Source organism: Halichoeres trimaculatus, unplaced genomic scaffold (assembly GCF_033239565.1).
Source record: "Halichoeres trimaculatus isolate MK-OKI-2021-1 unplaced genomic scaffold, fHalTri1.1 fHalTri1_scaffold_3, whole genome shotgun sequence".
Lineage (NCBI taxonomy): Eukaryota > Metazoa > Chordata > Actinopteri > Labriformes > Labridae > Halichoeres > Halichoeres trimaculatus.
Genome location: NW_027437181.1, coordinates 33855595 through 33875967, shown reverse-complemented (window position 1 = coordinate 33875967; position 20373 = coordinate 33855595). Strand labels below are relative to the sequence as shown.

Genomic DNA, 20373 nt, shown 5'->3' with positions numbered 1-20373 from the left:
GAGTCCAGGTAGAGTTTGGGTCCCTTAAGTCCAAGTCCGTACTCAAGTCCAAGTTGTTAAGTTCCCAATATTCCCTCAATCTATCAGTTACAAAGTCTCTTAAGTAATTTATATTTCACACGTTAATCTAGAAGTGTTTGAGCCCTGCATAAAGTGAAATTTCTAGTCGATAACATGAAACAGTGTACAGAACAGAGCTGTTGTGTGACTTGACATCCAACGTTTTCTCTTTTTTTTTTTTGTTCAGTCCTGAAGCTTTTGTTGACACACTGTAGATTGCAGACTCGTCTTTTAATGAATGGGAGCCCCTTACACGACACACAAACAGCTCCAAACAGCTTCACTGTGTATGTACAAAAGGGTGTTATATAAGCTTCAAAGAAACATCCCTTAAAGGAGAAACAGCTTCTTTCTTTATAATCTCTTGTGCAATGCTGGACTGTTAATGATAAATATTTTGAAAGACAAATGTATCAAGACAGGTTTACATAAAAAGAAGAATAGTAGATATTTTTAACTTAAGTACTTATTCAGATGCATGAAAAGTGAGATTAAAATGCTCAGTAGACAAATATATTGAAACATAAGGCCCTGCTTTAACCATACTTTTTTTTTTTTTTATCATATTGTTCTTTCAGGGCTGAAAAGGACACAGGTTCCTCTTCCCTCTTGATTCAACACAGTCAGTGGCTTGATGTCCAAGGGTTTTGTCTGGGCTTGTTTTGTCTCATCAGCAGTCATCTATCGTTTGCTGGAGTAAGAAATCACAGCATCATTGTGCAGGTCTGACACCACTGGAGCTTTGCTGGGGCAGCTCCTCAGTCCCTTGCGGAAGCGAATGGTGAACAGGCCGTAGATGACAGGGTCCAGGCAGGTGTTGAAAAGCCCAAAGATGAAGAGAATGTGAGTGAGAGAGTGGGAGACTTTTCCCTCCAGGTCATCTGGAAAGAACCAGTACCACAAACCCAGCAGGTAGTACGGAGTCCAGCAGACAATGAAGCAGATCACGATGACGATGCTCATTTTGAGAGTCCTCATTCGTGCTTTAGGGATGTTGTTCTTTGAACATCGCAGATGAGGTTCATTAGGTGACACTGGAGGAAAGAATAGAATTGAATGCCTTTAGTGACATTGAAAGCAAATGTTACAGTGTAATCATTAGTGTACTTTCATCAGTAGTATGAAAAAAGGATCTAAAAAAAACATTAAAGACAATAAAACACCAAAATTTAATGGACTGCACAGTGTAGCACACCCACCAGAGGGAAATAATTAACTTTCATAAGTTATTGAGCAGTCCAACATGTGATTTCAGTTCTTCGATAGCATGAGGGAAAAAGCTGCTCATCACTTTGGGAGTGTGGGTCTTCAAGGCCTTTATCACCATCTTGAGATCAACACAGTGTAAAGGTGCTGTAATGAATCTTTAAACATTTTCTTTGGCCTACCTTAAGCTCCAGGACCTAAAGACGTCTTGACAGGGAGAAACCTAGTTTAGATAATGTCTTGAGCTGATTTAGGGTGAAAAAAGAGGAAGCAGGATGTGGAAATTAAAAAATCCCAAACCATTCTATCAAAAACTACACTGCCTGGACAAAAAAAAGCTGCCACCAAAAAAAAAGCTCACACACTCTAAAATGTTATTGGACCACCTTTAGCTTTGATTATGGCACACATTCTTCTGCAATGTCACAAGATTTATTTCCATCCAGTGTTGCATTAATTTTTCACCAAGATCTTTCATTGATGATAGTAAAGTCTGACTGCTTTCAGTCAGAGATCAGTGAGACTAACTGGAAAAAAGGCTTCAACTTGGTAGGGAGCATAAAGATTGGACTCTGGAGCAACAGAGAAGGTCATGTGGTCTGATGAGTCCAGATTGACCCTGTTCCAAAGTGATGGGCCATCAGGGTAAGAAGAGAGGCAAATGAAGTGATCACCCATCATGCCTACTGTCTACTGTCCAAGCCTGTGGGGGCAGTGCTATGATCTGGAGTTGCTGCAGTTAGACAGGTCTAGGTTCAGCAACAGTCTGTGCTCAAAGAGTGAGGTCAGCTGACTACCTGAATATACTGAACGCACAGGTTAGTCCATCAACAGGTTTTTTCTTCCCTGATGGCACGGCCATATTCCAAGATGACAATGCCAGGATTAATTGGGCTCAAACTGGGAAAGAGTGGTTCAGGGAGCGTGAGTCATAATTTTCACACATGGATTTTTCACCACAGAGTCCAGACCTTAACCCCATTGTGAATCTTTTGGGATGTGCTGGAGAAGGCTTTGTGCAGCGGCCAGTCTCTACCATCATCAATGAAAGATCTTGGTGAAAAATTAATGCAACACTGGACAGAAATAAATCTTGTGACATTGCAGAAGCATATTGAAACCACGCCACAGCGAACATGTACTGTAATCATAGCTAAAGGGGGTTCAACAAAATATTAGTGTGTGACCTTTTTCTTCTGGTGGACAGTTTTTTTGGCCAGGCAATGTATATGAATGGTTTGTAAAACTGCCTGTTAAAGCCTCAGCATTTTGGTTGCACCACCTTCTTGGATTTGGGGATCCATGTGTGGTCATACAAAAGACTGGATGCACCTGTCAGTAGATAGATAGATAGATAGATAGATAGATAGATAGATAGATAGATAGATAGATAGATAGATAGATAGAGGTAGCCCTCTTAGTTTTGGTTGTCCACTGCTAAATTCATCCTGATGACACATCACTGTTGTGCCAGGTCCACTTTAAATCCCACTGTGAGATATGCGGATGGCAGCAGTAGTGGGCCCCATCTGGGATGTGAAAAATCTGGCCTACAGAGAGGAAATGATCCATCTGCTGCAACGGTGCAAAACAATTTAGCCTTGAACATAAGCAAAACCAAGGAGATCACTGTGTACTTCAGGAGAAGCCAGCAAATTAAAAACACCACTTTCCATAATTAACACCGCGGTGGAGATAAGCGACAGCACCAAGTTCCTGGGGGCACATATTTGTAACAGTCTGTCCAGGTCTCTCCATACCATGACTCTAGTCAGAACACGACAGCAACATCTGCACTCCCTCCACCAGGGCAGTAAAACACATCTTTCACCATCCATCCTCATCATTTTCTATAGGAGCACCAGCATTCTCACCTGCTGGGACTTCACAGCCTCCATCCAGGACATTGCACAGAAACAATGCCTGACCAGAGCTAAGAATACCATCACAGGCATTCACCTGCACCATGGACTGTTCTCTGTGCTGGTCTCTGGGAGGTCTCTGCAGCATCGGGACCAAGATGTCAGGATTCTGTAACAGCTTCTTCCCCCATGTAATCAGACTAACTAAATCAGATTCAGATTAACTAAAAAATTAGGGTTAGTTGTGAACTCACATCCTTTTTTCGTCATCCGTTTGGTGATCTTGATGAAGATCCTGGTGTAGCAGACGATCATGATCACCAGAGGCATCAGGAAGAGGCAGGAGAAGGTGAACATGTTGTAAGCCGTTTCCTGCCAGTGCATGACAAAGCTCCCCCTGGTAGTGCACTGAGTAAAGTTTGCTGGGTAGGTGATGGTCACATTATGGAAAATAAACATCTGTGGGATTAAAATTCAACAGTTTTAATGATGCATCAGAGGCAGCGAATGTCCTACTGCATTTTGGGGTGTGATCAACAGCTCAGCTTTCTGTTAATGTAGGCCACATAATGTACATACAAATGCCAGCAAATGTGACCGATAGCTACCAAGGCTAAAGAGCACTTTGTAATACATCCTGACATCATATTGTTACTAAAAGACAAGACATGCTTACTCATGCATTAGATATTCATGCTATTGCATGTTTGCATATCAGGTCATCATTTGGTGCACTAGAAATACCCCGAGCCCATACAGCACACTGAGTCAGGGCCTGAGGATCTGGTAAATATTCAAGTCCTTTTTTAGCACTCAGTGTGGAGGGAGAGAGTTTGTGTACTTTTACAAAGGCTGCTGCTTTAACTTCAAACTTTTTACTTGGGTCAGTTAATGTTAAATCAATTCCCTAAAAAAATTGCATAGTTAAACTTAGCTCAACAACAACAACTAAGATGGGAACATTTAAAGTCAGCCATAGGCAGCTTTTTAAACTAAATCAAGCAGCTAATGTTAGCTTCATTGGCTTAATTAGCCATGATAAAGTGTTATTCAGCTGGGTGACTGAAGACGTAAGGGCCGGGACTGATTTAAGCTGAAGGCTGAAGTTATGACCTGTTGTTTTTTTTAAGATGGCAGATAATCTGAGATGTACATCTGACACTTTTTTTAATTAACCTCATGGCAGTAGCCACTGAAATCATACAGAATATTCCAGCTGCAGCCATTTCCCCTGTTATGTTTATGGTGGGAAGGTTAAAAAGTGTACAAATCAAACAGATTGATTCTGTGCATGCCTTATCCCCTCAGGTACAGAACGTAAAACTACACAGCCAGCAACCCTCAAAACCTTCAACATTGCTGGAGATTGGCAAACCCCTTCAGAGTGAATACTCTAGAAGGCAAACACAGACAAAATAAATAATTAAAAAATAAATAACTAAAAAAAATACATATATATATATTTTTTGATTTATGACCAGTTGTAAAATAAAGTACCCATGTGAATATAGAGTTGTTTTACCCCTGCTATGAATCTATGTGGCTTCAATTGTGGAGTTTTCAAAAAAAAAATATATTTTTTTCTTATTTAGTTAAAGCTATCTGAAAAACAATTGTTAAAATGTAGTCAAATTTGTAGCCAAGTTTCTAGCCAAGTAGCCTGTCAGAGTTAAGGATTATGAGTTTCACCACTGGGGAGGCCAAAGGGGCAGAAGACTAGCCCTGGTCAGCCCCTGGACCTGAACTATAACCAGTCGGTTTGTTTGGTCTAATATGTCCAAATAATAACAAAGAGACCAGCTGGAGTTTATGAAAAAGGAGGAAGGCTTTAATACGTGCAATGAGGACAAGTGTGAAGTGAAAATAACTGGAGGTCAATCCCTAAAAGTTAATCTTTTCCTTTAAATAGTGATGATAATAACAAATGAAAGTTAATTAATCAGTGTCATTTCTGCTCAAATTTAAAGACTCCATTGGACCAATGTTTGAATATTTATCTTTTAAGGGCTGTGCTGACCCCCAGCTGTACTGAAGATGATGTTGCTCCTAGAGCACATGCTTCCTCCTACACCAATTTTGTGCTAACGCTGCACAGAGAGGCTATACCACTGCATTTGGTGTTATGAACTTCAAAACATGCTGGTCTTCTGTATGAACCTCTGTTTACAGTCAAGCACCTATAGGATTACATCTGAGTTTAATCCAGTAGAGGGGCCACTAATCCCTGACATGCAGATCTTTTGTCCTCCAAATTATGCAGCAGGTTTTCCAGCTGCAAGGCTCCCATGTTTTACGTCAATACAAAGAAGACCTTTCTAGAAGAAGCTCATAAATCCTGTATAAGAATTTATTTCAAGCAAGTGTAAAGCTGTATTTTAATTTCCTCTACCATTTGGTTTAACACCCCTCTGAGGCTGGGGTAATAAATCCATATGAGGTCTGCTCCTGCTGAGAGAAGATAAAACAGAATATGTGCATGAGCCATATGCATAAATTATGTTCTGAAAAATGTAAATGCAGACATCCTGCATGTAGTGTTATTATAGATAACAGATACCAGGCTTCTATTTTAAAGGGGAATTATTAGGCCACAACCTCCCACAGCCCAACACTCCACCCTGAATGACTTCATGTTAGATCTCTGTGTGACTTAATCACACATCACCTGTCACCTGCCACACCAGCGCCACCTGAGCATACCTGAGGAACTGAGAACAAGGCGCTCATGATCCATGCCACCATCAACATGACCCTGTTCCTCTGGCGGGCCACGCTGATGGCCAAAGGGTTAAGAATCGCAGACTGCCTGTCCAAACTGATCACCACGGTGACAAAGGCGCAGGAGTACATGGCCTGCAACTTGAGAAACATCAGGAACCTGCAGGCCAGGTCACTGGCCTGCCACTGAACTGTGATGTTCCAAACGGCGTCCACGGGCATCACAATGAAGGTAACCAACAGATCAGCTGCGGTCAGGTTGATTATCAGCATCCGGACGTGAGATTTACGTTTGTGGCCGCTGGCTGCCCACAGCACAGCCAGGTTACAGAAAGTGGAGATGCCACAGAGGATGAAGGTGATGATGACTCTGACTTTAGCTGCTGTTGAGAAGGTTGGCAGCTGCGGCACTCTGTCCAATGAAGTCCAGTTACAGCGAGGAGGCAACAACTCACAGCTGGCATTGAAGTCAGAGCCAGAGCTGCTCTGATACATAATGACAGGATGATCACAGCAGGAGGAGGCGTCCATTGTCTGACCCTCACCCTGGAGTCTCAAACTGTGTGCAGCTGCATGTGCCACCAAACAAACAGAAGGAGAGATATCAACATAAGCTTTATACACAATGTGACTTTGAACAAATAGCTCTGTTAGTCTAACATTTTCTGACAGGAGGAGCAGCATGCTGAGGAAAGCACTTCTCTGGGATGCTCACTGATGTGTAAGAAGAATAACCTCTAAAACACATTACAGCACAAGGAGCTTTGCACGATAGTTAAAACAGGTTTCTGTGGCTAATGTTATTTTCTGAAATGGATCTCAGTCTGGTATTTTTACATATACTTTCCTGCTAAGTGACACTTAAGTTTTATTGCAAAAAAACAAATTCTTTAGAAAAAAATTAAGTTTGAATTTAACACTATTTTGCACAATCACCTCAATCCTTTTCCTTTACTGTTATTATTAAAAACAGGAAGACAGGGGTATATGTTAAAAGTAAAAACTGGATTAGTGTATCCATAGGAGACTTACCTTCATGTCTGTGATATCTTAAAGTGATGCATTCCCTCAGTCAGACCACCATAAAAGTAAAAATCTTCTTCATGAAAGTCCCAGACCCTGATGTGGTAACACTTTTCCGCTGTCTCTTCATGATGGCTCTGAATCTCCGGTCCTTTCTCACTCAGCTCTCCGTGTCTCTCTGACTGCATTTATTGTGCCAGCCTTTGTGCTCCTAGATATAGTGTGTGCACATCTGTGTGTGTGTGTGTGTGTGTGTGTGTGTGTGTGTGTGTGTGTGTGTGTGTGTGTGTGTGTGTGTGTGTGTGTGTGTGTGTGTGTGTGTGTGTGTGTGTGTGTGTGTGTGTAAAGGGGGGGGGTTAAGAGCATCTCTACATCCCAGCAGCGATTAGTCAATGAACCCTGGGCTTCAGCAAGATTTCTAATTTTAAACCTGCCAGAACAAATGCAAGGAGAGCCCTCAGCCTCCATTAGCATCTTGTTTGGTTAATATGAATGCTCTGATCTTTTTAAGTATGATCATAATAAAAGACACAGTGAAGCCAGAGTTTGTTGAAAAAAAAATAAAATAAAATAAAAAAAAGAAAGAGAGAGAGATTTGCACAAGATTATCAAAATGTGAGATCTTTAAGTGTTAGAGTGATACTTACCAAAAGATGCTGCTTATTCATTTTGTGCTCATTTTATAGACATATGTTGTGCTGTTGAAGGTGGGACTTAATTGTGAATTCAATTAGTAACAGCTGCTCTCATGTGATTCCCAGTGGTGCATTCCCTTGGTACACTTTTCCCAGGACACTCTCGGGCTTTTCAAATCCTCACGTGGCTCTTAAAAGAAAAGGGGAAAAAAAGTGAAAGGGGAAAGTCTATGAACATGGATAAACGCAGATATTTTTTTTTCACCTGCAGTTGTACTGTGTTGTATATTCAATTAAATGATGTTTTCCTCATCTCCTTTCTTTCATACTAGCTTCTGCCTCTTTAAGAATATTGTTCTGTACTATCATTTCTTTGTTTTGGATTTGTTGATTTGGATGACTCATATTAAAACAGATAGGCCGTGACTCATCAGGGTTGAAATCAGCCAGTCAAATTTAATGCTTTTGAAAGACATTTTCATGCTTTATACATTTTTTCTGCCATAAGAGCTCATGGAGAGAACTTACATTACACAGGAGGGTGATCAGTAGTTCCCCTTTAAGGCATGTGCCTTTGTTCATTTGCTTCCAATTCTGACTCAGTGTTTTGTTTTTGTTTTCAGTTCATTGCATTTGTCCTTGTATCTTTCCTTTGAAATATTCAAATTCCTGATCATTTGAGCCATGAGTGTGCTGGATTTGTTTCAGCCTGCTCAGCTGTTGATCAGCATCATCATCCCTTTTTTTTGGAATGAAACAGACATGTGTTTCATTCTTTTAAGCTTGAATATCTGGACCGACAGACTGGAGCTTGCCCCCCCCCCCCCCCCCCTTTTTGTTTTTGTTTTTGTTTTTTACAAATTTGACCTATGGTCAAGTGAATTGTATGTCTATATAGAGTAACATAAGCAAACTAAAGTCTTCTATATGAAACAGTTGAATTAGTTAAAGTATAGGAAAAGAGTCAATTAAGGTGTTTTGGGGATTGTCCCCCAGGAAAAAAAAAAGAAAAAAAAAAAAACTGACCTTGAAATTAAGCTTTTTGAAGCATTTGAAAATTAGATTATGACTTTGTTTTTTTTTATATACTTATTAAGCCAATGGAATAAGGAGACTCCTTTGTTCTTGACCCTGAGCAGCCTAAATTATTAAAAACACAGACAGACCCTCAGACAAGTTACTGAGGCTATAGTATAAACACAGCAGACTTTAGTCTAGAAGAACAAATGGAAAATATTTGCTTGCAAAAAAGACCTTTCATTTTATATATATATATATATATATATATATATATATATATATATATATATATATATATATATATATATATATATATATATATATATATATATATATGTATTTATGGCACGAGAAACTTTTGCGTGCACAAGATATCAGGTACCCAACAGAAACCAGGCAAGACTTCAGTCCTTTTTGTACATGATCTACCTGGGGATTATGATAATAGTAGTTATGGCATAGGACGCCTGTGTGTTTAATTTCATGTCGACTATGTATGTAATTTGCAAAGTAGTGTCTGCCTCTCCAAGCCTAAGACTAGGAGAGGCAGACACCTCTAGTTAACTATAATGTTTATGACTATGGTGTTAGCTTAGAGCCAGCTAAATGCTTTAATGGTAAACAGGCATATTCTTAAAGATACAATTCTAAAAATGTATCAGAAATTCAAAAAAGTTAGCATTTGACATAAAGCTTTTTATGATATTAAGTGAAAGAAATGAATTGTAACTGATGCTTCACCCTCTAAGCTTTCCTCAGACGTGTGGAGGATATGGCTGCTGTGGAAGGGAGAGAAGTTTCATGTTAGAAAAGTGATTATTTGAGTGAAAGAGTAATTGATTTTAGTTTCTCTTATTTTCTTTCTTAAATGAACTTTATTTTGTACTTAAAATGGTGATATCGTCTAAAAAGATCTTAAAACACATCTAAGGGCCTTTTTAAAAAACTTGGAGTCTCTCAGGATGGACTTCATCAGAGGACCTGAGTGTGTCACTGTGCTTGGAGGTAAAATGTCACCAGCTTCGCAGTGGATTAATCAATTTACTATATTTTCCATTTTAAAAATATCTGTGAGAGCTGGAAATTTTGAAAATAAAACAAATTTTTAGGAAACTGGAAGCAAAAAAATCTATAAATACTGACCACAAACAATCAATCTGTATCATTACACATCAGACAGCCCAGGCATCGACAGGTGTTGGAAAGTCATCTGATTTGTACTTTCACAAACGCTGACATTTCCTTGTGATTTACTAAGGCTTTCATTGTCACAATGAGGACTTACAATCCAAGGAAAGGAAAGAGTCAAGAAACTCTCGTTGCAGAGACACCAGGGGAAAAAAAAACCCTGGTATATGCAACACATCCCACACTGACACCTGTATCAACCGCCCACAGGGTAATGTCAGTGTGAGGAAGAGGAGCGCAAACGACCATGGACAGAGCGCCAAAAAGGAGCCAAGTTCAACACCTCTGTCGTGCTTTCACACAGCGCTCTGTCAGAGCAGGAGCCCAGCATCCAGGGGGTCAAAAGAAAGGCTAGGAAGAGCTCTGACGTCCCAGAGAAGAGTTCGAAGAGCAGTTATGAGCCACCTCCAAGCTGCCTTTTTTCACAGCTTTTGGCCTCCTCTCGGCTGAGAGGCTCAAGTGAGTCCAGCTCAGAGACAGAAGAGAACACAGACAGTGACGCTCCAGTAAGCCATGGTTTTGGCAACGTCTCTGAAGGGGAGGATATGATTCATAGGGTAGCCTCCTCAGCAAACACAAGTAGAGGTTAGTTTGAAATACCGAGCAACATTAATTTTATTTTATGGAGCAAACAAAAATGGTGAGATAGGGACTGAATTAGAGTTTAAATTCTAAAACCAAAGGTCTGTTTGTTTTTCCAGATGATTTTGATGCCAAATATCTCAAGATCTCTCCACTGGGTAGAGGAGGCTTTGGATCAGTGTACAGTGGTGTCGGTCTATCAGACAGCTTACCAGTAAGTCATCTAAACACACGCTACATCTGTTTTTCAAAATATTCCCTGATCCTCAGAATGAACTTAAAAACATACTTTCCTGTCTGTCTTGCAGGTTGCCATCAAGTACATAAAATCAAATGACATGGACTGTGAGCGAGTGGTAAGTGTCTGAGCCAAGCCATAAATTAACAGGTGAACTCTTCAGTCACTACAGTTTTACTGTTGATCCACCAAACACATGCTGACCATGTTTCAGACTCTGTCTCTTGAAGATGATGTCTTTAAGTCACTTGTCAGCACCTGAGAATGGGTTATTTCCCTACTAACCCTTCTCTAAGCTGCTGAGTTAGCAGATCCCTCACTGTCTTCATCTTTTTGTTGTAGATGTACAACGGGAACATTTACAACATTCTCCTGGAGGTGGCTAAGATGCTAAAAAGCTCAGGACTGAATGGAAAAGGTTGGACAGTCTCATGCTGAGTCTCTTTTGGACTGGTACTCTCTGGACAAAAATTTTATCCTGGTGATGGAGACACCGCCCAATGCCGTGGACCTGAGGAAACACTTTCAGGCAAACGGGTGGTTCCTGGAAGACCTTGAGGCAAAGATGTGAATTATGTTACTGAATCATTTTGTGTGCATGTCCAGTTGCTTATTTCTTTTGGTAAATACAACAGCTGGACAGTAGAATTTATCACACTTTTAACACAAGTTAGTTTGTTAAGATAAGCACACACGCTGCATACAGTGTTGTCTGCAGCCCTTTCTAACAACATTATTGATTTTTTTAAAATTATTTTTTTTTTATACCAGAACATCCTGAAGCAGCTATGGAGGAAGTAGAAAGACACAAGATGATGGAGAGGAGAAGGAGAAGGGAGAGAAGGGAGAGGGAGGAGCAGGAGGAGAAACTGGACCAAGAAGTTGAGGAGATGAAGGCTGAAGGAGAGAAGGAAGAGGAAAAGGGAAGTGATCCAGCTTCTCAAAATAGAGGCTTTTTATCAAACCTCAAACTGTGCTTCCTGGAATACCGGAGGGACAAGACGGTCAAAGCCATCTCCAAGACCCACAAGAAGGAGGCCAAGATCAAGGCTGGAGGTAAGAAACCAACTTGAACTCTTTGTCTTGGTCATGAAAAAGGATTTCCACATTCTGTGATGACTTGGTGATTTTTCATTTCTTACTGAGATGGTATAGACGATTTTCTAAGTCTTTTATCAAACACTGGCACAATTTCAGCAAAAATCTGCCCAACTCAAGTCAAAGAAGAGACAATTATTCAACTGCACTTCAAACTTATCTTGAATATTCTCTTTCTTTCAGAGGATACTCTCAAGTGGAAGGAAAGGCTGATATGGAAATATGGAAGCACCAGAGGAACAGGGACAAGCTGGAGAAGAAGCAGCAGGACTTGGAGGAAAGGATCGAATGCAAGAGAGAGAAACGACTGAGGAAAAAAAGAAAGAAAGGAAGAAGACAGTAGAGAGGATGCTTTCCAGCATAGTGAACTTTTAAACTGGGCACCTCTGATAGTGGTTTGAACAGAGCAAGGTTCAGACCTCTTTGAGACATCAGGACAACGTTGGACAGAAAATGATTGTGTTGCTAGAAAAAGATCCAAGAACCAAGAATTTACAACATGGAGGGACGCATTACGGGAAAAAGTAACCTTTCCATGCTGGTAATCAACAACGCCACACCAACCGAGGTAGAGAGGAAATGATGCCGCGTTGTTTGGCAGTCGGAAAAGTAGAGCGAATCAAAAAAAAAAAATCACCTGCAAGGAAATCACTGCTGTGATTCAGCAGCGTCGATGTGACAAAGTAAAATACAGCAGAATTTTAAACATTTAATTCACACATCCTTCGTTTATACCTTGATTATTCATCTGGGATGTCTGACCAATAGAAGCCACAATATTTTTAAGGACCAGGACCAGAAACATGGAAAGTTGTCTTTTAAAAATGTGTTTGAGTTCTGAAAGAAGCTGCAGACTCCAGCCTGAACCTGTCACAGACTGAGGAGGGAGTGGAGCTGAAGTTTGTTGATAGTACGCGATTACGCACGGGTACACCAGGGTTTTATGATTATTCGTACCACGAGACAAACACATAGGTTGTGATCTCATGTAAAGGAACGTCTTCTCTTAATAACTAGTCACTTTGTCACACACAGTTCATGTTTGTATGATATTATTATTAGTGAAATAATACTAATCTTCACAGTGAATCCTGTAATCAATACAGCTTCCTTGAAAAAATCCAGGCTAAAAGTTTGATCCAGCGTCCTCTGAATGTTCTCCGCAGAGATTTTATTTTAGACATGAGAGTGTAACTGATAACCACCTCTCTATTTTTATTTTATTTTATTATTTTTTAAAGTAAACAGATAATGGAATCACATTTTTATATGGGGAGAAATCAGCAGACAGCTTGCGCTGCTTTTTCATAGTAAAGTATTTTATAGATTGGCGGAAGAACAGTGAAAAGTTAGAAATATTATTGGTGTGAAATCTAAATCAAGGATCTAAATATTACTCTGAGAACATTAGTTTTATTTCTGAAAATGTTTTGTGCCCATATGATCTTATAACAATTCTTCAAAGACAGATATCCCTCCTTGTACCACGCTCTCCACTGACATGAATTTGCGTACACGAACTCAGACCTGGAGTGGGATTTGATCCTACCCGACACCCACGTTCAGATTGATAAATGCTGATCTGTGCGTGGAAATGAGCGTACACCCATTTTTCAGGCGTATGCACGTTTGATAAGTGAGGGCCATTGTATTGCTAAATTTGTTCTTTATTATGACTTGAAAAAACTAATTTACTAACAGAATTCACCAGTTTGGACTCTACTAGCTTCCATTTAGGAAACACATCTTTGCTCAATTAAGTTAAAATGGATTTTACTTGAGCTGCATAATAATAATGAATCAAGTTAGGAAAATACTCCCCCTTCTTCTTCTTCCGTTGCAAAATTTTAAGTTTTACTCTTTTACGTTCCATATGAATACTTTGAAATATGCGGGTGCAATGTAAAGTGGCAAGTTCTGAAACAGAAATAGAAAAGGTGGCAAGATATTCATTTTAATAAATTGCATCTTCTCTAATTGAGTAAGTCACAGTATCTTTCACCTGTTTAAGTCCTCTCTAAGCAATCTTTCCAATTTTCCGTAATCAATCAAATTACTAGGTATGTTCACTCCAAGTTATCGTACTATTTTTCTACCCCATTTAAAGTCTTTTTTTTGATTGTCCTTCAAAAAAAACCCAATCCCCATAGCTTCAGTTTTATTTAAATTTAATTTATAGCCAGATAAAGCTCTGTAACTCTTGATCTCACTTAATAGTACATGTACTGAATTATATCTATATATCTGTAAGGTACACAATAATATTATCTGCACATAAAGCAAGTGTATGTTCATCTTCCTTTATTGACAGTCCTTTTATTCTCTCAGTCTTTCTAATGTATTCAGCTAAAGGTTCTATGCTTAGTGCGAATATCTGTGGTGATGATGGATCTCCTTGTTTCGTTCCTCTTTTAATCGCAAATAACCTAGAGAGGGTGCCATTTACTCAAATTCTCACATTTTGTTCTTTATATATTCCCTGAATCAATTTAATAAGGAATTGATGGAACCTGAAAGAATATATAGCCCATGTAGACATGTTTTTTATTAACAATACTATACAGATGTGCTTTTACTAACTTGGTTGTACACATGTGCTCATTGTTGTTGGTATGAATTGCAGGACACTTGAGGGGGGCTGGGGATTCCTGGGATTTTATGGAGCACCCAGAGTAGAGAGTGACCACAAGTGAAGTTAATGTTTATACCCAATAATAAAAAGAAGTAACTGTGTAACACGAATAACGCAAGTCAGCAATTACTTTATTAGAGTTGAGGTGTTTCAGTCAAAGTGAGGAAGGTAAACAATTAAAGGAAGGAAGGAAGCGAGATTTGTGTGTCTAACAGTGTCTCCACAGATAAGTGAAGGGGGGCTGATCACCCACTTGATGAATGCCAGTCACAGACAGAGCCAGAAGACGGCCAGCAGCCAATCAGAGGGGGACAACACCTGGAGAGCCAATAAGAAGATGACTCAACCTACATTCTTTAGAAAAACTCTGTTAGTGACTATATATTGGTGCTGAGAGAGAGAGAGTCAGGGTCAGTCTCATGAACTGTCTCTGCAACATGTAGGGAACAGGGAAATGAGGCTGCACCAGAGATCTCTGTAAATGCATATTCTTGACATATTGTTAATAAATTTGTGTTCAACTGAGAACCAGGACGTCTCCTGATCCTTCCCCATCAACGAACTGCGCGGAAAGAGGTAAGAGGAGATTGGAGTCAGATTAATAATTTTAGTGTATTTTGGTCAGATTGATAGCATCACATTTCCAACAAGAAGTAGTTTAAGTATTTGAGGAATTTAGAACAAAGACATCATTTGAGAGTGACAAACTATCTGTGAGGTACCCTGTCAGGATCGCAGTATGGGAAACTAACTGAGGTGAACAGTAAAAAGTACCCTGTAAGGCAGTGCGAAAATGTACCCTGTCAGGATAACAGTGTGGGAACATGACTTAGTGCACGGTTAAAGGTACCCTGTAAGGCAGCGTGGACAAAGTAGCTCTGTCAGGATAGCAGCGTGGGAAGATACTGAGCACCCAGTTAGAGGTACCCTGCAAGGCAGTTTGGGAAAGCAGAGTAGGAGTGACACTTAGATGTATGTCATACAACTCACCTCTTTTCCAACAAACCTGAACTTCTTACAGACTTCAAACATGATGCGCTATGATACCATCTCAAAAGCTTTTTCAGCATTTAATGTCAATGTCAGCATTTGATGCCTTTTTTTCTTTACATGATCAATTATATCAAGTGTACGGCGCATATTATTTCCCAAAAGTCTTTAACAAAACCTGTTTGATCCATGTTGATAATGTGAGGCGGTATATCTGACAGTCATTTGGCAATACTTGATGTAAATAGTTTTTGATCCGCATTTAGCAGGGATATTGGTTTGTATGACGAACATTTGGCTGGATCTTTTCCTTCCTTGTATATTAGACTTATTATTGATGAGTTCCATGTATCTGGCCAGTTTCCTGTTTGCATGATTACATTAAAGACTTTACGCAGAATGGGACAGACAAGATATTTCAACTCCCAATAAAATTCATAAGTAAATCCGTCACTGCCAGGGCTCGTTTCAGTTTGGTTTTATGGATGGCGTTAAATATTCAACTTCTGTTATTGACCTAAATGAATCATTATTTTGTTTATTAGTTACAGTACAGCATTTTGGATGTTCCAAGTACTCTTTAATGTTGTAGTTATCTGCTTCCAGGCTATCTCAAGTATACAGCTTCTCATAGGAATCCCTAAAACATTGAGCTATTTCTAAGTTTCCTCTTTTACAAACAGATCTTAATCTTAATCTTTAATTGCAAGTACTGTGGCTTTTTCTCTTTGTTTTTTGTTTCTTTTTTTTTTTTTTTTAGTTTAATTGCTAGAGTTTGAGTGCTTTTGGACTACTGTCATAATAGGTTTGCCTACAGAACATAAGATATAGCTTTTGTGTTTTTATTGTTTCTAGCAGTTTTTAGCTGCTTTGAGCTGTATCTGTGTATGTGTTCCTTTTACTTGTTCTTGTTGTAATATTCTTATTTTGTTTTCCAGTGCTGTTTATTTTTTCCCTTTGTCTTTGCTTTTTTTCCCCCCCATGATGAATACGTTATTATTTCTCATCTTATTGTTGACTGCAACTTCCCAAAGTATTATTGGTGTCACTTCTCCATTGCCATTTATCTTTAGATATTTGTTTATATCACTTTTAATTTTTCTTTACAGAACTAGTCTGCCAGAAGGTAATTTGTTAAATCGCCATAAAATTTCTCCTCTCTCTCTCTCTCTTTAAATTCAACTCTAATGTGAGTGGGACGTGGTCTGTTGCGATAATAGGTAGAATTTCACATTTTTTAACCATTGAGGCATCGTTTTTGAACATAAAGAAATAATCTCACCTTGAAAAGACTTAATGTGCCTCAGAGGAGAAAGTAAAGGTCATTTCTTGGGAGTGCAAGTTTCCCCAGACATCTATTAATCCTAGTTCTGTTTGAGCTTTCCTCAGTAGTCCTGCAGCCTCTTCCGATTTTTGCTTCCCAGTACTTTGGGTATCTACTTTCTGAGTCAGTCTACGTCATCATAAAGATGCGTACGCATCTTGACTGCAGAAGCAGTGTTTAGCTCCATTCACTCAGATGAGTTAGCACTTTTTAAACACTAAATTCAACCCGTTATCAGCATAAAAAGCTGTAGTTGTTCTGTGGTCAGTTTTCAGAAACGGTACTGTACAACAGAGGCAACGCCTATTAAGTTTTGGCCATCACAGAGTAACCAGTGTTTTGGAGTTAATAGCGACCAAGTTAACTGGTGACTCTCATAGACCATAGACTGTGTAAAACATGGACTAAGCATCCGCAGCGTCACCCATCTTTTCCTGAAACCGTGAGATGAAGCAGAATCTGCAGACGCAGCCACATTCCCTATGATGCTTGGCTGTTAGTTTTTCTTTTTCAAGCTGTTTTTTGAACCAGGCAGTAAATGTTATTTTGAATGCCGTAAACGTCTGTTTTTATGGCTGGGTGTGTACGTGTCTCCGGTCTTCCTACAGCCAGCCTCAAGCGGATTCTTGACGAACAGCGACTTTTAGCACTTCTGCATAGGCTTTATCTTTACTGACCAGATGTTGCCCCTTGTTCTCAGACTAATTATTATTTATTAACACCAGTGATGTCTGTAGGAAAATAGTAATAGTAGTGTGTTTAAACCCCTACACGTTGAATTTCTCCCATAAAAACTGCCTGTCCACTTAATATATGTTCACTTGCTGATCTCTTCTGTCCACACACTGCTATTTTGCAAACCTGGGAGCCGTTTACCATCCGTCTGTGCTGATATTTACTTCAAAAATGCGTTTTTTGGTAGTTAATTCCTCCATGCCAGTTGACAAACCATTATTCTCTGCAGTGCTTCTGCACCCAGGTTGCGTGCGCATCCGGCGCTGTTAATAAGCCAATAATTCTTATTTTGGAAACCATCAGTTTTGTCTAATACATTCATATCCATCCACTCACCACCAGTGGCGGACTGGGACTGAAAAACATCCCTGGACTTTAAGTCGGCCCAGCCCACAACAACGGGAACACTGAAAATCATTTAAAGTTTGTAGAGGGAGTAGCAAAAAAAAAAAGTGAGCGGAAGAAGGAAGAAGTAAAATAAAGAATTCCGCAACAGAAGAACATTACACAGATAACACACAGGCTTTGTAAATGACCTCGTATGAACACATTCCTTACATACTGTAGTCATGTCTGGAAGAGTCACTGCTACTTTAACATAAAAGCAGGGTGTCCGTGGGGTCTTAAAAAGTATTAAAAGTTGATAAATCAGTTGTAGGAAAATTAAGGCCCTTTAAAAGTATTAAAAAGTCTTGATAGTAATGTTATGAGGTATTAAATTTTATTGGTATTGAAGCCTTGACTCCAAAAGTATCCATGAATATTTATTTTCCTCCTTGGGACTGTTACAAACTAACCTGACACGCCAGACAGACAGTTCCATTTATCTGCCACGGAAATAGTCCATCTGGTTCAAAAATGTTTTCAGGGTCTGAACCTTCAAGGGTGGACATGACTGATCGTTTCTCTCCACCCGTTCTAACTGCATCTGATGAATTTCAGCATCAGTATATTTGGGTTCATAAAGATATCCCCTTGGCTCTGTGCTAAATGTAATGTAATCTTCATCAGGGTCAGAGTCAGACATATTATCGTTTTTTAAGTTGTAATGACAGTGACAACGCACGCCAGGCAGCTGGATGCACCGCGTGGCGCAGTGATATGCACCAGAAAGTAGTGCTAATCGATAATGGAGTCTGACTTTTTTCCGGTTTGCAGTTTTGTGATGCAAATTTATCATTTTTTTGAACACAAATTGTTTTGAGAGGAAAAACGCTTTATTTTCATTACCCCAGCCATGTTGCCGGACTACTTTCGTCTGGACCAAAACCGAACCAGATCTCGGGGGTCTCAGGACGCTGACAGGGGTAAGACAGCGCTGATGTACATAACTATAGATGAGGATGCCTTACAGGTTCATGTCAAAAAATCTGAACTATCCCTTTAAACTGCAGAGTCAGAAACCTGATGGTGCCTGTTGTGTCTGATGGGCAGTCATGCGTACAGAGCATCGAGGAATACGGCTTACTCCCAACAGACTGCATGCTAAAAATGCCCAGAGTGGTCTTCCTTAGGTCAGCAGTGTTTTTACTTTTTTCAAGATGTGGCAAAAAGGTAGTTCTCAGCTGTCCATCATCCAGGAAGAACTTTTTATGGTGATTTTTCCCAAGTGTAAGAGCAGGGGCGCTATGCACCTGAGACCCAGGTGAGCCCTGATCAGTTTTTGCATTTTGCAGTGAAGCTGTACTTATTGTATGCCAGGTCATTTTTTGCTTCATTCGTCTGGTTTTCACTCATCTAAGTCCAATTCATCTGTACAAATTATAAATTATTTTGCATATTTTTCTCCAAATTTATAAATTTAGTCCCTGAATATCTTAATCTCCCTGAAGAGGAACAGATCTAGAAGATTCTGGATGAAGAGAGCACTACTGATCAGCTGTCAGCCAAATATGTGACAGCTTGTCACAGACAGACAGACTTCTGCGAAAGACAGTTAATAAGGTGTTATGAGGCAACAAAAACATCTATGTCCACGTAAATATAAATCATTGTTAGTTTATTTATTGTTATTTATTTTATTAATGTTTGATTTATTTTTATTTATGTTATTACTTTTTTTGCTCCAAAAATTTGTTCTTAATCCTTTTATTTGAACATTGGCTCTGGCAACATGTTTTTTTTTTAAAAAAATCATGCTAATAAAGCTTATTTTGAATTTGAATTGAATTTGAGTTTGTATGCTCTGATTAATATAGACTGAATCAAAGGTGAATGTTGTATGTTTCAGATCTGATTTATAACCCTCTGATGAAGAAAGTTTTGCTGCAGAGATCTTGTGTTTGTATGCAGGACTATTTTTTAGCCAGTCTGGATTCATTCAAAGAGCCAAAGCTGGTCAGCTGCTATTTTCTCTCTGGAACTACATGGGAATTACGCAGACTGAGGGAGTCATCAGACTGAAAACAAAAGCCTGAGCTGGACGATTCCTGATCAGGAACAAGAGCTCTGGCTACAAAAAGCAGCTGAAATCAACCCTGTTGAGCAGTGCAGTGGATTTTCAGACTGAGTGGGACTCTATTATCAGCTGTATTAATGTGAGTGAATTAAATAATTTTAATAATAAGGCTGCTTCTGGATCCTCTCAGTTGAATAAATTCATTGTTTATAACATATCAGTCAAACCTGGGCATAAGTGCAGTCATCACTTTTTAAAATTCAAAAAAGTATCCCAAAATGACTTATGGTTAATTCATTTTGTGGACTTTTTCAATTGGAAAAGTGCACGAAAATGACAGTCAATCCAAAATGTCAATGCCGCTTTCTGGGCGACAGGCCCACCTTCTGCTTCGCCTTCTGGGCCAGAACCTGGGCCCTCGATGCCCTCTTTCTCTTTGTTTGTGTGTTGGGCTCAGACCTGAAATACTTTAGCAAGCATGCCCCAGAATGTAGTTTCATTTAAGGCCACTTTTTGATCATTGAAATTATACCCAAAATTGCAAGGGTGCCCCGGAGCCCTAATTCAATTTGGGGGCCTTTTTTTAACATTGAAAGGATACCCAAATTGAAATAAGGCTTCTGAAGCCTAAGGTCAAGAAAAATCCCCTTTTAATTCTTTAAAA

At 39.4% G+C, this 20373-nt stretch overlaps 1 protein-coding gene across 1 annotated transcript; it reads right to left on the bottom strand.

Annotated features, from left to right (window-relative positions):
* Positions 1-692: 692 nt before the first annotated feature.
* On the bottom strand, positions 693-7015 carry LOC141787720 (putative gonadotropin-releasing hormone II receptor). Its single transcript, XM_074666361.1, has 4 exons — positions 6879-7015; positions 5829-6415; positions 3383-3587; positions 693-1094 (listed from the first exon to the last, which is right to left on the bottom strand). The coding sequence occupies exons 2-4, from the start codon at positions 6375-6377 to the stop codon at positions 742-744; spliced, it is 1107 nt and encodes a 368-aa protein (XP_074522462.1). The 5' UTR covers positions 6378-6415; positions 6879-7015; the 3' UTR covers positions 693-741.
* Positions 7016-20373: the final 13358 nt, after the last annotated feature.